At 40.6% G+C, this 21,803-nt stretch overlaps 1 protein-coding gene across 2 annotated transcripts in view; it reads left to right on the top strand.

Annotated features, from left to right (window-relative positions):
- Positions 1-18,097, top strand: part of ST8SIA1 (ST8 alpha-N-acetyl-neuraminide alpha-2,8-sialyltransferase 1) — a 123,654-nt gene extending 105,557 nt beyond the window's left edge. For both annotated transcript variants that reach the window (XM_032105416.1, XM_032105415.1), the window contains one exon: positions 524-18,097. In XM_032105416.1, the coding sequence (XP_031961307.1) occupies positions 524-1,010 (487 nt within the window). In that variant the 3' untranslated portion in view covers positions 1,011-18,097. The remainder of the gene's footprint in view (positions 1-523) is intronic.
- Positions 18,098-21,803: the final 3,706 nt, after the last annotated feature.

The following is a 21,803-nucleotide window of genomic DNA, read 5'->3' as shown; positions in this document are numbered from 1 at the left end:
ACATCAGGAATAAAACATTCATTAGCAAATAACTATTGACAAATAAATTGTAATATGCTGTTTTCATATCAGAGAAATAATCTGTACATATACCTTGCCCTTTTAATCTAATTTGGGGCCTTATTTCAGTCTGCCTTTAAGAACACAGATTTGAAAATTTCTTTTACAGATTCCCGTACCTGAAAAATCTAAGTTGGTTTTTGGACAAATGAAAAATATTGCTAAAAAGGATTGAGTGTTATGGAATATTGTCAGTGTTGATTTGGGTTTTTTTAGAAAGATGAAATCAGAAAAGTTTTGGAGTTAGCAGGATACCAGATAGTTTTCAACTGTCTATTCAGGTGCCTGTTTTCAAAAGAGAGGCAGTGTCAGAGAGCCAGAAGTTTGTGTGGACTTTCTCTGGGCTCAGAAAAGGTATGCAGTGAATTGTAAATACGCATATGAAGAGCCGCCCTTAGGTGGATTGTGAAACATCTGGGAAAACCTGTGTGTGACCAACTCATTTTTCCTTGTGATTTTCCAGGTTCCAGAATCTGCTGTGGTCCCGAAAAGCCTTTGTGGACAGTGTGAAGGTCTATAACCACAGCTACATCTACATGCCAGCCTTCTCCATGAAAACAGGGACAGGACCCTCCCTCCGCGTCTACTACACCCTGGAGGATTTTGGTGCCAAGCAGGCAGTCCTTTTTGCCAACCCCAACTTCCTGCGGGACATCAGCAAGTTCTGGAAAAGCAAAGGTATTCACGCCAAACGCCTTTCCACAGGACTTTTCCTGGTCAGTGCTGCCCTTGGGCTGTGTGAGGAAGTAACAATTTACGGCTTCTGGCCGTTCTCAGTGGACCTGCATGGGAAGTTTATCAGCCATCATTACTATGACAATGTCCTGCCTGACTCTGGATTCCATGCCATGCCAGAGGAATTTCTACAACTTTGGTTTCTTCATAAAAGTGGTGTACTGAGAATGCAGCTAGAACCATGTGAGGACCCTCTAATCCAGCCTTCAGCCTGAGGATCATAGGAGTTGATTTGGGAGATCCAATAGTTTTTAATTTCCATGCTCTCCAACAGAGAGTTTTGTTTTATGTTGGTTGTTTTTAAAGGGATCTGCATGGACCATAAAGATGCTACTTGAACGCCAAATGGAATATGTCCTTATTGTTTAGTGCTTAATGGAATTGGGAGGGAATTAAATGTATCTCTCAATCAAGTCCATTCAGCAGCAGTGGGAAAACACGTCAGAAGCAGCACAGCTGAACTTTCCGGGGACGTTTTTAAGTGACAAGTGTAAAAGGGCATTAAGGCTCAGAGAATCACCGGGCCACTCACAAGCTTTTGCTGACAGTGCCAAATATGACTACCTGTTCCAAATTCCGTTTCATTCCAGATCAGCACCCTGTAGAACTTTACTTTTCCCTTGCTTTTTTCCTCTGTTTGGGTGTGTGTGTGTGTGTAGGACAGCATGTGTGTGTCATTGACTCTTTGTTTCTTTTCGTTCTATTCGTTTTTTGTTTGTTGGTTTGTTTTATCCACACCCCCTCCCCCTCCCTGCCCCCAGCAGTGGAAGGAAAAGGAAGGGCTTAAAAGCCCAAGGAGCAGAGTACCATCAGCCCCTCTGAAGACTCTTGGGAGAGTGAAGGTGCTAAGAATCTGGTTAGAATGTCATAGGAATGCCTTGCTACTGGGGATGGATAGACCTATGTGTTGTAGGTTTTATTGGGATAGTTCAGGTCATTGCACTTACAGCTATACCGGTGCTGTAGTGAGGGCAAGAGCTGGTTAAGGCAAACTGGTGTGAAAAGAAAACATGTTACAAAACCACTAGTGAAGTGCAGCCTGATTTCAGTGCCCGCTGCAAGATTTCCACAGTGACTTTCAAAGCAGGGATGGTTCCTGACCTGTTTTGCTGTCCAGCCTTAGGGATTAATTCTGCATTCATTCGGACTCCAGATGTTCATGGATTGTTGAGGGTATTTGAGGGGTTCAGTGGCATGCAGAATGAGGTTCTTCATGTGCTTATAGCAGGAAAGTTGCAGAAATGAATGTGTCATTTAAAATTAGTCAAAGCTTCAAAAATCGTTTCTCTGCATATGACTTACTCTTCTGCTTGGATTGTAATGTTAGCCTTAAAGACTTGCACTTCTCACGTGAGATTGTCTCTGCTTAAAGAGAGTCTGGGAAATAAAACAGCCTTTGGGAGCACTGAAAAGCTGCACAGCCAGCAAGAAAAAGGAAAAATTAGAAGGGCATGCCTTATGTAAGGCATCTCTGCTTGCAGTGGTGAATTCCATCAGTGTGCACATGCCTGAAGGACTGTTTTATTTTGGGTTATTACTTGGGCAGCAGATGGTCCTCTCACCGTGGAAATGAGAAATCTTTTTGTTTGCTTGCTTTGGTTTAGCACTGGAGGACAAGAGGAGAATCCCAGCTCAGTCTGTGGTGCAATTTCAGCTGCAAGGTATTACCACCATTAACTTGAAAAATCCAGATCAGTGTTCTCTTTCTTATTATCTTATTACTGAAAATCTAGTCAAGGTGTTGGAACAACAAAACTGTCATCAGCTTTCCACAACAACTTCCTGTGCTATTCTAGCTCTAAAGTTCTAGTATTTTCGGGGATGTGTCTTCTCATGTGTTGATAAGGTCTCTCCTTGTAGACTACCAGCTGCAAGTTCTATAGATACAATTAATTTTTTTAAGAAGCAAAATCCATGGCTCTTCTTTAAATATGAATAATTCAACTGTCTGTGTAGGACACTGGGGAAAAAATAGTCATGTTTTTCTTTTTAAACTTATGTTTCATAATAAAAATTTTCCTTTGGAATATGGGTATTCCAAGCATAAAGTGGACACTGTTTCATAGGATTACAGGGCAATGCTAAAGGGTAATGTGGAGATTTTGGAGTGCTCTAGTTATTGTTCTGATAAAATCTGAATGTACCTCATAGCCCGTGTTATCTTTGTTCATGTTTTTGTTAAAAGTACAGTCAGCACACTGATGGAACATCACTTGATAATTCATTCCATTTCATTAGTGCGTTACCTATGATGTGGGGACTCAGTGGCAAAAGATTTGAAAGTAAAATATTTTCCTTGATGCTTGTTATGGCAGAATTTGACTGAGCTGCCTTTCTTGGAGACGAAGAGGTGCCGGTATGGTTTTTATTGGGTGCATCAGGTTTGCGCTGTTTAGTGCTTTATAGATTGCATTATCTGTGAAAACAACAGTTGGAATATGATGTGCTAAAATGGCACTTCAGCAGGATGCCAGCATTGCCTTGAGGGCAAGAGGGAACAAGAAGAGAAGGGGGGAACTGCCTGTTTGCTGGTCATCTTTTGGTATTTTTACCAGTACTTAGGATTAACTTCTGAACCTCTCTTACAGCTCTCCAACCCCTTGGAAATTATTTGTTCCATGTGTGGGAAAAATAATTGGATTAGAAGAACAAGGGGAAAACAAATATTTTTGTAGGAAAACTCTGTCCAGTGTTTCATATCAGTGCTCTGGATATCTGGAGGTGTTGTATTCCCCACCTCTCTCTGTAAGACTGAACCTGAGGCCTTCGTGAGTCCCTTCTGGTGTCTGCAGTCCTGATGTTTGCTAGGAGATGGCTTCCAAGGAATTATGGGGGCAGGAGAGACCCAGGCCGTGTGTGATGTGTGGCTGATATTGGAGAAATTTATAGTTCTGGCTCTGTTCACATTTACATATAGTGAGTATAATTGTATTGTACAAAGGCAACCACATTTGATGAGGAAGTAATGGCTTCAAGGGTAAATAATTTTTTATAGCTTCCAGAAGACTGGCAGTTGAGAAAAGGAGAGAAACAAAAATAAATGCTGCTTTTGAAATGCAAAATCTGTTTTGGCTGACTTGTCAGTCCATGGAAACACTGGCCAGCAATCGGCCTTTTGCCCAGCAGGTAAAAAGGGATGCAGGAGAGCACTGCAAGTCTTTTGTGGCAAGAGCAGTCAAAAAGACAAAACCAAGCAGCTGGGCGATGCAGTCGCGCTTTGGTGTCGCTGGCGAGAACGCTGCGTCTTCCCCGAACGTCCCACATTAGGATCCAGCTCTCCCAGAGTCGCCAATCCCTGTCAGGGGCACACAGGCGAGACCACGAGGGCATTCGCGCAAGCACTCTCAACCACCGGTGCGGTGGAGGCACACACACACTAGCAGTCTCAGAACTGCCGATCGGAAATAATGGAGCAGGAGGGGTCTCTCGCATAGAATTCCGACAGTTTATTCCAGGGAGGGTCCAGAAGTGAAAGACCTTGAAGGCAGAGGGTTCCACTATAATATAAGGGGAGGTACAAGGGGTGGACAAAGCAACAAAGTCCAATCCAGTAAGGGCCAGGGTGCGGGGAGGGTGCAGACTGACGATAAAGGGACCAATGAGGAAGGAGGGGGGAGAGGCAAAGGATAGAGAACCAATGGGGTGTCAGGGTACACAGAACCTTCTAGATAACATACATATTAACAGGGGGAAATACATATTCAAAGAAAAAGGGGAGGGCCAATGGGCCAACTAAATATAGTCATTTGTGGGTACTCACTCTAACCCAGGGGGAAGATGCTACACCTCGGAGCTGGCCCACCATTGAACCTCAGCTGATCTCGGGCCTTGCGGCTCCCCAGCTGGTCTGGTGGCGGCCACAACCACCGCAACAACTGAGAACGTAAGAGTGGCTGTTACCTGACAAAAATGTTGGAGTGAAAACACTCCATCCATGTGGAGTGTGGTGCTTCCCTTCTGGATGTCTTGGAGGAGGGCAATTCATGTGTAGGATCACTGATATGAAATACAGCATTGCATGGAAGGGCTTGAGAATGTATCCATCTTCAGGAGGGAGGTCATTGCTTGTGTTGCTATATTTTCAGTGAAGTCTTTTGAAATCTTAATATTTGTTAGTGAAATTCTCTCCTGTAGCACCTCTATTTCCACTGCCAGTCCCTGAATTTCCCTGATAGTATAGCTAAAACTGCACAAATCTGCCAGGTTGAAAGCTGCTGCAGTTCATCTTCAATAAAAACTGGTTCAGGCTGGCTAAATGATTTGTTAATACTCATAGTTATTAATTTTATCATAGAGCTGACAAGGGACAGAAGTGCTGGAATATTGCCCTGCCTGCATAGGAATCATTGTCCTGTGTTTTTAAGTAGAATAAATTAAATACCTTTACAAGAAAGGTATGCACTGAAATCACTCTTGATACAATCCTTTTGAGGAAATCAAGACCAATTTTTGAACTTGTGATAGAACTATGTAAACCTTTCCCTCCTTGTTGATTGGAAAGCCTCTGGAGCTCTTTCTAAATCAGACAAGCAAAACACAAACCAGCAAAGCAAAATCCTAGAGAAGGGAGTGGGAGATGTGCTCGTGAGAATAAAAATACCTCTGATTTTGTCACAGACCTTGTTATAGTGCTAAGAACTCTTGCTCATGAATGTTGTATTTTTATCTTTTTGCTGGAATGAAGATAACTGGTTTGGTGTGAGGCAGCTACTAAAGTCAAAGGTCTAAGCCTCTGTTACAACTGAAGTTTTACAGAATATAGAAATATTGGCTGTTTTTTCAACTTGACTAACTTTCATCTTTTTGTTATTTTTCTCAAAATCATGTTGCTATCTAGGCAGCTGAGTTAGCACGTCTGAAACTAAGAGCTGAAACTAAGCAAAGCACCTGCTTTTTGAAACTCAGTGTCCTGAAATGTGGTAGTTACGGAAAACCATTCCTGGAAACAGCTTCATGAATACTAACTTAATATCGGGCTCATCCTTGCCTGTGATTAAGGAGTAAGGGACCTTTTGATCTAGAAGTGAGGATAATGAAGGAGATTATAGCAATCTCACCCTTTGCTGCCTCTCTGACTCTTCTTCAGCTTAATAGATCAGTAAGTATTGGAAGAAGTCCAGGTGATAGGAAGGACAAGCTGTTTTTTCCTGCCATTCCTCTCAAAACACGGATATAAAACAGACTAACCAGCTGCTATCTTGAATCATGGCCTCCTTTAGGAAATCATATGGTGAGGTTTCCATTAGCCAATACTTCCAAGTAAGCAAAATTCATCAGGCTTTGTCCAGAAATGCCTACTCCCCATCTCCATGGCTGTTTGAGAGGTGTTCTGGGTACTGTACCTGTCCTGGTGTGCAGTGACCTCCTCTTAACGTGGACTTGTATTTGTGCCCCAAACCATCATCCTAAAGGATCTCTCTTCCCTGTCCTTCCAGATGATCTCTCCCCTTGGGGATAGAAGTGTGATTTTTAAAAATCCAGCCATAAGGTAGCTAATATATTTTGTTATTTGAACCAGCTTTTCTTTTAAAGTGTTGACATACCCACCAAGAGTTCAAAATAGCTCAAAATAAAAAATACTACTTCAACCAGGTGTTGGTAATTCCCTCACTGGAGAAGAGAAAGAGGATGGAAGAAGGATGTGTTTTTCAAGGCAATTGTAAAATAATATCTGTTTCCTTGAATTCCCATATTTTATCTCTTGGAATCTATCATATGTTTGACTTTTTTGTAGTTTCTGAACAGAAAAACTAATAAAATACTCAGAATTCTTTTTGTTAAATATTAACAAACACATTTCCCTAAGTGGAATGCAAAGAGCCAACAGGAGGCTTAATGTATTCTCCCTGGCTGACATTTTTTTGGCAGCAGTGAGAACTTAAACATCTACTTATCCCTTTCTAATTATTCATTTTCATCAGTTTTTATTGCAGCAGGTTGAGCTCTGGTGTATTCTGCCTCTTCAGCTTAATGCATGTGCTTTAGAATGAATCTCACTCTGCTTTCCAGCTGTTGTGGGGGGCGGGGCGGTGGGGGGGTGGTGGAAATATGTTGCTAATTGAAAATGCTTGGGTAGGTTCTGTACAACCAGAAGAGAGGCACTGCCAGATTCAGGCTTCTTCTGGCCATTCTGAGTTCTCTGCAGGACTGTGAAGACACTCCAACTGTGGCTGTGAGGCCCAGCTGTGCAGGACAGAGCAGGAGCTGGAGCTTTTTCCCTGGTGGAAACGGCTGATTGTTCCTTGTGGCCACTGCTGTGGCTTTGCCCAGTGCCTACCGATGCCACCCTGACTGGGCTCAGGACCAGGGGATGCAGCTTCATGACCAGCTCATGATCCCAAATAATTACCCATGGCATGGTAAGCCCTGTCCTGCTTCACAGTCAGAAGTGCTGGGCTTACTGGAAATTATGGCCGCTCATCCCTTAGGACACCAGCCTGCTTCTAGCAGCACTTGAAATGCCTGGCAAGTCTCAGAAAGGCCTATTAAAGCTGCATCTTAAATTACTGTCTGGGTACTCCCTCTGCTGTGGAGGGGATCAGCTTTCTGCTGAGCTGAATATTTATCCTGTCCGGGACCTTCTAAGGCAAGGGAACCTTTAGCACTCCGACCATGTGGAATTTACTATTACTTGATGTCTTCACCTTCCAAGTTAAACCCTTTTTTTTCCCCTTTTATCCTGGATTTAACTCCTGTGAGTGACTCCAGAGTGAGTTTAAGAAAGCAGCACCACTCGTTCTCTGGATTTATGAGTAAGATGGTGTTCAGTAAAACACTAAAGTACCTTTTGGACAGTTCCTGCTGATTTCTAATTGTATATTCAATTAATTGTTTCTCTCAGATGGGACCCATAGCAGAGATGAGTTGCATCATTTTCTGTTTATTGGAAGGAAACAATTACAGAAGCTTAATACATTTCAAGCTAAATTCTTACCAACAGCTTAAGGAATCTTCCTTCTGCAGAAGCTTTGTTATTGTGTGATTATCTCGGTAGTAAATGAAAATTTTTCACTGAAAATAAATGCATGGAGGAAAAGCAATTTTGATTAAAACTGCGTAATCTGGAGTACTGAGACCCCAATTCAAGCGTCTACTCAGGTGTCTCCAACAGATATTTTGGTGTTCTGCAAAAGTGCCATAATTACAACTTTTTTTTCTTCTGTGCATGGGTTTTTATAGGAAATGCTTGGCTTTTTGTTTTTTTTTAAATAAGCCCTCCATATCCTGAAAATAAACACTCCTTCTTCAGGAATGCAAGTTTTCTTTTTGGGTACCCATCATATGCAGAGTAAAACTGCCAGAAGATGTCCAGTTTTCAGGAAAATGCTTGTTTGGAGTAGTCTGGCAGGACTCCTTTGAGCATGTGAGTTGACTGCTGCCTCTTGAGCTGTAGAGTTTGGGCAGATGATACAGAGTGTGCTGCACTAATAGGAAAAAAAGATATTTTAGCCATAGCTCTGCCTGCTGAGTGATACTTCTTCGTTCTGTGAGGGCCCTTCAAGGACTCTGATCCTACAGATCGATCATGTGTTGACTGGTTTTAAAGGCCTGGACTTTGTACTGAAAACTGCAAGGAGCATGGAAATGCCTGGAAATTATGTCCTTTAGTGTATTATCATTTGGTCACGCTGCATGGTTTGGCCTGTTACAAAACATATGCATAAAAATAATTCTATCTGAGTATCCAAAAGCCATCTTCTCTGAGACTTGCATGCAGGAGGAGGTCACTGGAAGGTGACTGCCTGATGCTGCAGAGTGCAAGGACTTAAAACACTGCTGTGGTCTTATTTCTATCAGTAATGAAATCCCCACTGAGGCAATATTGGATTAGGTCAGCTCTCAGTGCTCTTGAAACTCCCACTCCATAAGCATTTCCAAGAATTGTTCCATGCAAAGGCAGAAACAGAAGATTTTTTTTTCTTGTTCATGCATGTCACCTTGCATTGAAAATGGAACAAAGAGTCAATCAGAGCTCTTACTCTTTTCAGAAGTCTCTGGAGACTCCCTTAAAAATAGATAGCACACAGTTATATAAATATAAACAAAATAGTCTGAAGTTTATCGCTCAGATGCTGGTTAATATCTTGAAGAATTACTTTCAAATCATTTAGAGGAAAAAAATTCAAAAATTTTACATGTGAAAAATATCCCCTATTTTTTTTCTCCTAAAATGCACTAATAACTAAAGAAACCATGTTAAGAGATCTGTGAATTTCCCCAGGTTTCCAAATTATTCTGCACTTCTAGCTTTGCATTCAAGTCCATACTTCTGCAAGATTTTCAATTCTAGATTATCCCATGTGGTGTCCACAGACTAAAAAAAAAAAGTTATACTCGAAATGTAGTCAAAAAAAGAAAAAAAACAAGCGCAGGATGGAGGTTCAGCTCTTCTGAACTCTGTGACCATTTATGTGCTGCCATTTAGTAGTGGTGGCCAAAGAAGTAGACAAATATTAGAAAGGAGATAAAAGCACAAAATGACACAGTATCTCTGGTAAAGGTAACGGGATGGAAGCATAGGTTTAAATGCTTGGAGCCCGAAGTTATTAATAGATGTTCAATCTTTATTCTTTTGCTTCTCTTTCCCTCAATTCTTTTTGAACTGGGGTGAAACTTGCTGTGTTCACAAGTTGATTAAAATTTTCTCTGCACTACATTGAACTTTCCTCTTGCTCTAAACATAAAAAGTTAACAGAGAGACAAAAACCACTTAAGGTTTATCAGTATTTGTATGCAGCATTTTACATCTTCCTAGTAGTAATTACTCTATTAACTCATAATTAGATGAAGGCTCTCCTATTTCCACTACTACTAATCCCAGAGTTTTGAAGTCTTTCTTTCTGTGGTGATTACTCTGTTAGGTGAATGGAGATTACTTTCAGCTCAGATGTTGTGAGAATTAATTAACTCATGCTTGGAAAGTAAAGTGAAAAAAAACCCAGAAATTTTATTAAGGTTATCTGTTTTGAACAGTGAAAACAAGCAAATGAACTACCCTTTTTATCTGAGTGAATTTATGCTTTTGTGATAAAATCCTCCCCCATTCTTAGGAACTACAATAGGAGCATTACCTTCAGGGTGCACCTGGATTGCAGGACAGGGAAAAGCTGTGCATTTTTTATGAGAAAATAAGGTTTTCTCCTCTCTGCCACACCCCTCAATTTATAAACCAATTTGTCTGCTCTCTTTCACTGTTCTGACTCAATCAAATCAATAGAATTGCCTGGATTTTAACCAGTTGATTGTTCTCAAACCTGAGGGAATTCATCCTATGAAAATTTTAAATTATTTTAAAGCACTGTCAGGTTATGATACTTAGTCAAAGGTTCCTATTCTGTAATCTACTGATTCTTTTTTCCCCACAAGTATAGATCTTGAGCAGTTTATGCTGTTTGTTGGTTGCTTTTGTAAGGCAAATACCTCACTGCATTTCAAACTTCTGCCACACTAAGGTGTCAGATTGGAATCAAATAATGATCTATGTCATGTCCTTGTTTCATGGAAGTGATCCCTGAGCTGCTCGATCTGTCAAGTGTGCTGTATGAGCCAAGTAAAAATGAAAAAAGGATTTTTCTACACTGGGAAGCTTCACCATTCACTGGCTGTAACTGAGAATTAGATATCCTGAAGTAATTTATTGTTCTTGATGGATCTGATGTCTGCAAGTGTTTCCACTCATTGTCAAATAATTCTGTTAGACTTTACTGATGGAATGGGATGATCTTTTCCCCGTGCTTATCAACTGCAATTCTTCTTTTCTGATAGTGTTTGCAGGGAAGAAATCCTTCTTTCTTCTCTTTTTTTAAATGACAATTTTTATCTAAGGCATAATTCTAATCTCACATGCTGGTTTTCTTAAAAAAGTTGGTCTTATGCTTTTTTTTCTGTGTTGTGCACAATATTATCTTTTCATAACTGTACTTATGTTTTCAGCAACGAAATCTCTACAAATTATCATTCTCTTTAAAAACAGAAAGATTTTCTGGCTTTCATAAACCCCAGTCTGGCTGTAAAGTGTCTTTGGGTTTTATCCTAAATTGAACACAGTGACATTTTGAATCTTTGGAATATCTTAGTGCACTCATAGTCAATCAGGTGTCAATAAAATAGAAATTAATTATCTGAAATAGCTTTCAACTTCAGTTAGAAACAAGAAGTTTTCTCCTTAATAAGGGCCTGTAGCTGCCGTGGTGCTATTGATGCCTTAAAAAACCTAGAAATAAAACAATACACTTTCAAGATAATATTAGTGTAGGAGGCAATACAAAGGCTGGTCTTTCTTGGAGGCCTCTAGGGGCAGACATGGAAAATGTCCACAAAATGCCCACCCCCCCCACCCCCCCCCCCCCAGGGTGAATACAGTTTTATAAGTTTAGCACGTTAGCATAATTGACAAAAATCACCAATTAGAGACATAAGGGGTGAGACGATTTCCCCCGGTTCAACTCTTTCTGAATCCTGCCTCCCCCCCACCTTCAGACAGAAACTAAACTTTGTTTATAAAAATATGTCTCGAAGAGCTAGTCTCAACCTTGGGTCCTAGGGAGAACCAAGATAGGATAGGGGCCTTGGAATTTATTTTGTCTTTTGGGGAAACTAGCTAGAATACAATAATAGGCTGCAGAGCTACAAATATATGTGTAAAGAATAGAGAGAATATACATAAAAGGAAAAAGGCAAAAATAAATTTGGCGTCATTTCCCCCCCTTTTTAGAGACTAACAAGACTCTACTTTGTCTAGTCTCTACTCCGTATTTAACCACACCACTTTATCATACAGCCAACTATTATTTAAATAATAACTACAGATACTAGTGGTATGAACAGTTCATTTTATCCAGGCCCAGTTTGATAACCATGAGGTGATGGTGTCAAACATATATTCAAAATTCAGTGGGCCTTTTGAAAGCTACCTGATGTAGAATTTGAGTTTGCTTTCAAATTTCAACCAAATCCTTAATAATTCTTTCACTCTGATCTACATAAGAACAACGACTAGTGGTAATGATTTTGCAGCTAGTAGGAAATTGAGAGTCATTCTGTTTTGTAAAACTATACCAGACAAATCATTGACTTCTTCTTGTAAGGCTGAAATTGGATCTGAAATTTGCTTTTCAATATGTTCAATAATCCTTACTGTGATCAAATATTATGTTTGGAATTACTGTCCCATGGGCACAGGCCCTATCTTTATCTAGAGGCAAAACATACCAGACTTCATTTTCACATATTCAATACCACCCTGACAAGTTGTTCTCATTAAGAGCTTTTGGATACATTTTGAACTGAAACCACATGCAAATTTTGGAACCAAATCTGAACCATGGTTACCAACTGTGCATATAACAGGCACAAAAGAACAATTTAAATCACATCATCCTGATTTGTATCAGTCTCTGTTTTCCAGTTTTTTCAGGAGCAGAGGTCTCTTAACTTTGGAGCAGTGAATTCAGGGTTCCCTGCCAGCAACTCTGGCTTCAGTGAGGGTAGTCAGGACTTCGAATGGTCCTCTCCACTTAGTTTGCAAGGGTAACTGTCCCACCATTTAACATAGAGCCAGTCTCCAGGCTGGAATGGATGGACAGATGTGTCCAGTACTATCAGTCTGGGCAATGCGATGAATCTCTGAAGCTTCTGCAAAGTGGAAGTTAAAGCTAACCCTAATCCTAACCTCAAATAATAAAAACATTCAGCATAAATACAAGTATTTTTTATTTTCATTTTATGCCTCATGGAAGTTACAAGGACTTCTAAACTTTTCTGTTTCTTACACATACCAGACACCTGGCTTTAACCTGTGTTAATGCTGTTTCACACTCTGGCTATTTCGAAAGCTCCAGAGAAAAGCAGACAAACAAAGACACCAGGGTGCCTCGCTGTGATGTTTTTCTAGAGTGGTACATTGCTCTGATAATGAACTGTGAAATGTAGCATGTGGATGATGATGAATGTAAAAACATGCATGTGTTTTTATTTGAATGTTGTGTCCCTGAGATGGATTATTAGTATGAGCTCTGTAGTGTAAAAATACTGAAAAGAGAAGGGAAGAGAAATGGAAAGAAGATATTTCTAGCAGGTTTTGCAGTGAACCACATCCCCTTTTGACTATTTTTCCTTCTCAGATTCGGACATGGTAATGTGGCCCTTACCATTATGATGGCAATAAACAAACTGCTCTGTTCCTAAAGTTAAATCTGCTTCTTTCCAGCACTGTAACGAACAATCTGTTTGCATTTCCAGCACATCCGATTAATTCCCAGGTGTGGGCTTGTGGGGCTACACTGACTGGGAGATCAGTCAGGCTCACTGGTCATGCCACGCCACGTGTTTCCTGCCCACATCCTGCATGTCTGTCCCTGTGCCAGGAGATAAGTGACTGTGGTTTGGTACATTCTAGCTTATGGCTAGAAGCTGAAGTGCAAACTAAAACTTTGTGAATTCCCTTCTATTTCTTGTAGGCACAGCCACAACTTGGGGAAGTTTTGTGCTTGACAGAACAGAAATGGGTTGGGCAAAGGTTTTTCAAAACTGTTAATTTTGCATTTACCTCACTGAGGTATTTACAAGAAGTCAGTGATTTCACAAGGCACCAACATTTGTTGTTGGAGTTGTAGCCATCCTGAATATCTGCCCAGCCAGGGCACCAGGGCATATCACTGGGGTTATCCCAACTCCCTGGTGTTTTACTTTGAGAACAAAATATATCTGAAGGCAATCAGCCCAGGAAGCGCTGCTTGAAAGATTCTGTTTGCTTTGCCCGGTAGTTGCAAGGTCCCAGCTGTCACCTTCCCTGACCTACCATCTGTACATCTCAGACCTCCTGCTTTGTAGCTGACCCTGGCTGTGAGAAGGGGCAAGGCCTCCTGGTGCAGTACTCAAGGAAGTGCCGCTTGGATCAGTGGTGCTACCAGAACTTAAACAGGTGTTGGAAAGGAGCTCAGTGTTTGGATAAAACAAGGTGATTTGGGATCAGTCTGTGGTTTACAGGAATGCTGGTATGCAAAGCCCTGGCATGACAGACACAAGGTTTCTCCTGGCTCTTTAGGGACTGGGCACAGTTGCCATTTTTGCTCACTCACACAATATTCCCAAAGGAGCCGTGTGATGTGGGATGTCAGTGTTAGCTGGTAAATTCTAGTACTTTCATTTGCGTTCCTTCTTCTCTTGCCCAGTTTATTGAAAAAATGTGATGGTAATGTGGTAGTTCAATGTCTTGAGGTGATTTTAAAGTAGGTAAGCAAACAATTATGCCTCTGAGATTGCATAATACCATGAATTTGTTTTACCTCCAGTGCCCAGCGTGTAATACTTATTGTCTCATTTCTGATATGTGTAAGCTTTACAGGCTGGATATCACGTCCAAATGACAGGAGCACTTAGGTGAACATCTCAAATCATTGGTTTTTTGGCATGATCAGGAGCAAAGGTACTTGTGTGGAGTGTGTTAAACATCCCAAACCGTGATATTGTTCCAAGTCTTGTGATTAGGGCTTCGATCTAATTCACTCTCCAATGTAGCAAATGTTTGCTGTCAGCCAACACAAGGACTAAGGGAATCTCTTTCTTTGCCCTGCAATAATGTATTTTCTATGATTATGTCTGTAGAATTTGTTCATTTTTCAAGTACTGTGCAGTGCTTCTTTGAAGAATGTCCCTTTTTCAGATGGTTTCATGGTGACTGTACCCCAAAATGTCTAAATGTCTCTCAATAGCAAAAATTGCTTTGTTATTGAATGTATTATTTATTAACAGTATCTTGTCTTTTTCTAGTTGCATTTTACAAAATGTGCCACAACCATCTCATGTGATTTTTATAAGGAAAGTCTTATTTATAATGTTTGTGCAAGTGGATGGAAACAAATAATGATTTTATAGTAGCCCATGCCTTTTTTCATAGCTGCTGAGTCTTAATGAGCATGATCAGAAAGGACAGGCTCATTGTTTAATTTAATTTTGATGGAGTTTTTCAAAGTTAACTATTACATTATTCATTATTTGAAATTAATTATCTTAACAAATAAATATCACCATTTTAAGAAATGAAAAGAGTATTTGTGAGGCTTCTTTTTCTTCTCTGTTCCTCGCTCTCTAATCCAGTATGTCCAAACAATCAAGGTAATTCCCTGTTCCTCTTTACATTTTAAACCTCCCCACCCCAGCCCCCTTTAAAAACAATGGAGGATAAAGGGTCAGATGATCCTGGCCACTGCAGGGACAGTTGGAGTAGGGTTCCTCGGTCTGGTAAGTACCAAAAAGCAAAGATCTCTCTTTTCATTTTATTGGAAGGTTTATCCATAGCAAAGGTAAGGTGGGAAGACAGATGTTCCCTTTCCTTTATCCATGATGGTTCTTTTTCAAAAAACTGTGTTTCAAGATGAGCGGGAGATCATTTAACTTCCAGTTTACTCAGGTGTGGGCAGATATAAATTGCTGAAGCCAATCAAGGATAATATCCCAGTGATTATGTTTATGCTAGAAATTCTCAATTATGCCTTAACTTTCCTTGTTTCTCTCACATATTTATTTCCTTTCTCTAAATGCATGTTTCTACACAGTGATTAAATGAGAGTTCCTCATTCTTCTTGGTTAATAGTTCTTAGGGTTTTTATAATATACCATCTCCATCAAGGTCACTCTCTAGATTTCTTCCTGTTTCAAGGAGGGTTAGATGTCAGTGGGGGCTCAGAAAATGCGAACTCCCTGCCTCTGACAATTTCTGCCAGGGGAGCTCTCCATGGGTGGAAACTTCTGTGCAGGTTCTCTCTGTGGGTGCTTCCTTGTGAAGGCAAAATTGCCTTGAAAGGTGTCCAAGTCCTTGAAGGTACATTTGCACTTTGAGCTGGTGAAATGCTACTTGAAAGGGATGTCTTGCAGTTTTTCCTTCTGGAAAGGAATCCTACCTTAGTTACACTGATCCCCCAGGTATTTTTGTTTAGTCCCGTGCCTCTTCTTCCTAACCCTTTAACCTTGACACTGATATTCATTCCTTGTATGAAAATGTTCTGTGAAAAGGCAAAATGTTGTCAGTATCAGGGCCTTAGAACTCCTTCTGTCTGGCTTTGACAGGAGATGCTTGAATGTCATTGGGGGGTCATGGCTGGGACAAGAGAAGCACATCCAATGCAGAAAATTCTCTTGGTATCTCACTTTAAGGGCTCTTTCACCCAGATTTCCAGCCCATTATCAGGTACCCAGCTTGGACAGCCTGGTGTGGCTGTTATTTTTTGGCTTCTAAGTATCTATTTCCTTGATGTGCTTTTCCAGTTCATCCCTTCATGGCATTTTAGCAGAAGTGTTGCACATCTTCTATTGTTTGATCTGGGTGTCTGGTAGAAAATACACTCCTAAATGCAAGGTCAGCTGGCAGAGAGAGCTGCAGTGGTGTTGATGACAATGAGTTAATGGAGATATTCCCATCTGGTGCAATTTTGCCTAACTCTGTTGAGAGGTTTTGTGGAGTTGATGCATCAGGCACACCGGGATCTATCATCTGGCTGGGACATTCTGCTTGAGCCTGTTCAAAAACTAGATTTCAGCCTCCATCAGGTAGCAGATGATGTGCAGCACATGCTGTCTTCCTAATGACCACAGAAATTGTATGTAACATGAGTGACAACTTCAAGAAGAAGATTTTCAGAAGACCTGGGACTTGGGACAAAAACCTTCATTTTTGATTTCTGCTGCGGATTTTTTCCTTACCCCCTCAAACTGATCAACCACTTTATGTCAAGTTGCTGCTGTTTGTCGACGAGGACCAAATCTTTGCAGTCCCTCAGATATTAAGGCAAAATATTCTTAATGTACTTCAAAAATTTTGGCAGAGAGAATTGGAATCTTGAAAGAAACAAGCGGCCCTGCCCAGAAGTTCCTCCAGTTGGACACTAGTCCCAGGTCACATTTTGTGTTGCCATATCTGCTTAGAGAATATTTTAAGTGTGCCACAACCATGGGATACTTCATTATGTCCATCTTGATTAAACTGCTACTTCATAAAATATCCTCCTGTATTGTCCAGTCAGGTTGGTAATTAAACTTCCCATCACGTTGTGTGGCTTTTCCTCGATCTATCAATACAAAGGCCTTGAGTCTTCTCTCCTCCAGACAGGACTCCCTGTTTACTTACTGCTTTTGATGAAAGCCATCCAGCAGCTGTGATTATTATCCCTGTTGTTCTTTGCTCTTCCCTGCAGTCTTTTCTGGTCCTACTTCTTTCTTTTTGACATAAAAGGCTTAGCATTCCATCGAATCTCAAGTGCAAGGTCTCTTGTCACTGTTTTCAGTGGTTGTCAAATCAGGCCATACTCATCTCCAGCTTTTAGCCTCTTCCCTGAAAACCTCAAGATCTGCAAGTCTGGTGGGCTAAGCAACTGAAATTAAAATTTAAAACGATGACATTTTTGCATTTTCGTTAATCTAATTGTTCTGTTTAATTTCTGTATACATATATATCCTGCGGTTTGGTGAGAAGGCTTCAGATATCTAAAGTAGACTTCTGACTAAAGAGAGATTTATACACAACCCCTTTGGATATCTGGGTATTTTCAAGAAAGAATGTTAGGACTCAAGGACTTAACTACTTTCCATGAAAAGGTCTGCATGGGCCCCTTTTGTAAAGGCCATCTGGCCTTTTGTGAAGAACTAATTTAATTATCTTGAAAGATACTGGGAGGTGGAATAATTTGCTCTGGTCCACTCTGCTACAGACTCCTTTTATTTTGTGGGCATTTAACAGGGGTAAGATTGTAATGTGCTTTAGACCCTGTCCTTTTCTCAAAAATTTTGATCCAGTTCTCAAAAAGATCACTGTCGTATTTTCAATATTTTGATGTCAGTTCATCTACTTTGTATTTTTCCTTTATTATGTACCCATAACTGAGCAAAACCCAAGGTTTTCTTAACCAGTACCAGCAATGCATAGATCTTACAAAACGGTTTAAAAAAATCAAGTACCTGTAATACACTGCCAAAGAAAAGGCAATATCACTATAAAAGAAGATCCTAGATAATTTTCATGCAGGATTTATGCATCAATTTCTTGGAGCTTTGTATTCACTATTTAGAATTACAAGTGGTGATACTTGCAGCTCTACTTGTTGAAATTAATCTGTACCCATGTTATTATGCAAAAATATTTCATAAGACATAGAGTACTTTCCCAAAAAGGGAATGTTTTTATACTGTGTTATGCAGGCTTACTACCAAAAAACGTTATAGATGATGAGGAAAAGCTTTTCAGAATCCCTGTTTTAGAAATTATCTGCCACGATACTAAAAATAAAATACAACTGTGTATGCTGAATTACCATCAGACTCTGTGTGGTGTTTAAATTTAAAAAGAAGTATTCTAAAATAAAACAAAATACTTAAAAATCAAGCGAGTGTAAGATTTTCCAGTAAGGAGATGAAACTGAAAATATGCATGTGAGCAAGAAGACAAAGTTCAAGATAGTTCAGTTGCATTCTCTTGTAACAACCCTGTGCCATAACAGAGCATTTTCACCTTGACTTAATATGTTTTTCAGAGTCCGTTTTAGAATCTAGATCTCCCAAAAGTTGTTTCACTCAAGTTATTAAAACGAAGATTTCATTTGAAGGCTTCAACAGTTTGGAAAAGCAATTTAACAAACGTTATAACCCATCCATGGTAGATCAGATGCTTTCCTTTCCTTATGCTCTCCAAATCCACCACTCATTGCCATTGGGACACCAGCTGGCTGCTAACAAATGCTCAGTGAGAGAAACCACCTTTGGTGACACACCAGACATGTCTGGGGATGGGGAAAGTGTGACAAAAACATGATAACAAAAGGAAATCATGAGTGACAGCACTATGGCCTTAGGTCCATTAAATTATGCGACACTTTGGGTTTAGATTGCACATGGCCTGGCAGTTGTGGTTTAGCTCTTGGAATTATCAGCTGTCGGGATGGATAATTGTTAGAGGGATCAGGTGTCCTCAGAGCTCATGTCTGATACAAAAACGGCAAATGCAATGTTTTTATGAAGGACAGGCTTGGGGACAGTGCTTGTGACAAGAGGGCTTGGGAGGGTGTCAAGTCAACAATGTGGACTTGCCATGGCCAGTGACCATGTGGTGTGGCCAGAAGGCTGAGGCAAGGGATTTTCCCATGTAGAGTAACTGAATCAGTATCTGGAATGCTACATCTGATGTTGGGGTTGGGCCAGATGGCCTTTAAAAGTCCCTTCCAGCCCAAACTATGATTCTTCAAACTATGAGTACTTCCTTTGATCCCATTGCCCTGCCAGCTTCGGAACAAGTGACATGGTGTGACTGCTGCTGTTTCTTCAGTGGGGCTGCTTAATAGCCCAAGGACCTGTTGGCTTTTCCAAGTCCAAATGTTCTGACTGACACAGAGGAGGACAACTAGGCAGTGTTAAGGGTGTGTATCTCTTCAGCTGGTGGGACAGGCTGGTGGGACAGTGGGAAGGTGGCTGAAAATGGGGGGCTGGAGCATCTCCCTTCATGTTTCTGTGGGATTGGGTCATGGTGGGTGAGGGCTTGTTTCCCTTTGCCTTCCAGATCCCTTCCTGCTCCCACCTGCTCTGGCCAAGCCCTCTCAGAACTTTCTCCTTTCCCAATTTTTTGAGTACTTCACATTTCTTCTTCTTTTCTTTCATTTCATCTCCTACCTCTTGCTCCTTTTCTAGTCCCCAAACTTTCTCTTCCCTTTAGGGCCCTGCTGTTTGTGGTGTTCCCTGCCCACTCCCCCCACTCTGAGGGATCCTCTAAGCCCCCAAATTGTTCCCACTCTGATCCCTACAGGAATTGCTAAAGCTGCCGCTCCACATTAAAGACATTTGACAGACTGAGACAGATGCTGTAGAGAAAAATTACATAAAAGTAGCCTGGAGGAAGCAAATACTTTTTCATCAGTGCATGTTTTGATGATCTGAACTCTAGAAAGCTCATGGCAACCGCACTGAATATAAAAGCGGTATAAATAACTATTTATTCAGTGTAAAAAGAAGAGATTCATGTTTGGCAAAAAAAAAAGTTCAAAAGAGTACAGAAACCAATACAGCTGAAAAAGTGCTTTTGAAGATGATGCCAGCATCATCCTTCTGACAAATACTGGTATCCATCCATAATTCAGATTGGTGTTACCTACTGCCTAAGCCTGTTATGAAAATTTTTATAAAAGCATGTGCAATTCTGTGTTCATAGATCCCCTGGGCTTAATTCTGCAAACCCTGCTGGCACTAGGCAGAGCTCAGAACAGAAGTACCTAGAAAATGGAAACAAATATTATGCAAGCTCTTCCACAGATATCTGGCACATGCTGGCCATGTTCAGGGTTTACTGACAGCAATGCAAACCCATGGAACAGAGTGGGAATGCTGATCTAAAATACTCTGTGCAGAAAAAGAAGCCTTGTACATTAAAATTATTGTTGTTTGATATCACAAGCGATGACTGTGACCGGTGTGTGTCAAAGATCATCTGGTCCAGCCTTTCTTGGTAAAAGCATGGCCTAGACAAGATGGCCCAGCCCCCTGTCCTGGTGAATCTTATACTTCTCCAATGTTGATGAATTCACTACTTCCCTGGGGACATAACTCCAATTGCTGATTGATCTAACTGTGAAAAAGTTTCCTCTCGTGTCTAATTGGAATATCCATACATGTAACTTGTCCTCATTGCCCTTCATCTTTTCCATGCGACTCCTTCTGAAAAGGGAGCCTCCATCTTCTTTGAAGCCATCCTTTAAGCACTGGAATATGGTCCTAAGGTCTCCCCTAAGCATTTTTCTCTCAGGGCTGTGGAAATCCATTTCTCTCAGCTTTTCCTCATATAGCAGATTCCCAGCCCTTTGAATATCTTTGTGCCCTGCTCTGGACCCTCTCCAGACTGTCCATATCATTTTTGTGTAGTGGGAACCAAAACTGGACATGGTACTCCAAGCATGGCCTGACAAGCGCTGAGTGGGACATTGGTTTCTTTATCTCTGCTGGTCATGTCCTTGTTGATGCAACTCAGCATCCTGTTGGCTTTTTTTTGCTTGTTTTCCACCAGGGTCCAGCATAAAATTGATAGTGGAATTGATCTGATTAGTAGGTAAAGTTTGGGAAGGCATCTGCACTGCAGGGAATTGAGTCAGAGGGGATGTAAGTAGAAAAGAGTTCTGCAAGTCCAGTAACTAAAGCTGATTGACTTTTGTATCCATTTTTTTTTGTCTCTGCTGGCTGATTTTCTGGATTAGAATACTCTGTGTTTGGTTCAAGTTCAAACTAGGTAATAATTCCTTATTTAATTTTCAGTTGTTGAATAACTGAGCAACCAGTGATGGGGCTTGCTTGGACAGGTTCATGTCACTGGTCCATTCCACAGAGCACGAGCCTTGTGTGGACATCCCATCAGCAGTGCTCTGCCAGGATGGAAACAATTCAGGCAAGATCTTTAGATCTATGTTTATTTTCTTCTTTTAGTTTTCTTTTTATTCTCTTTTTAAAAATACATTAACAAACTGGCCTGCTATATATGTATGTGCACATACATTTTTCCTTAATAATGGACTAATATAGGACCAACTACGTTGGTGGAAATGTTCCTCACATGAAGTAGGTTCTTCTTTTTCCAGCTTGATTACAGAGCAGGGCGTTTACTGTTTCATAACTTGCCAGACAATATTTTCCTCTTCCCTTTTGCTTCTCATTAAGAAATGATTGTTGAAGTCTGTCTCAAGATATAATGTGATTACAAGGAATGTGTTCATGTTTTAATCCCTTTTCAATAGTTCATAAGCCTTTTGCCATGCAATTAATGAAACAGAATATGAACCAGACTTTTCTGATTTCAGATGGATGTGTAAGGGGAAAAGTTCAAATCTGTGTTAAAGAAACTTGTGGGCTGATGATCTGAATTTAATGGGAAGAGTAGCAGGATTTCTACAAAGATTACACAGGATTAACAAAAATGTAAGATGAGTACAAGCTCAGTTCACTAAAAATCTCAAGGAGAAAGAATTAGAAACTGTATTTCAGTCGAC

Source organism: Corvus moneduloides, chromosome 4 (assembly GCF_009650955.1).
Source record: "Corvus moneduloides isolate bCorMon1 chromosome 4, bCorMon1.pri, whole genome shotgun sequence".
Lineage (NCBI taxonomy): Eukaryota > Metazoa > Chordata > Aves > Passeriformes > Corvidae > Corvus > Corvus moneduloides.
Note: the sequence above shows the minus strand (reverse complement) of the source record. Positions and strands in the feature narration are given on the sequence as shown.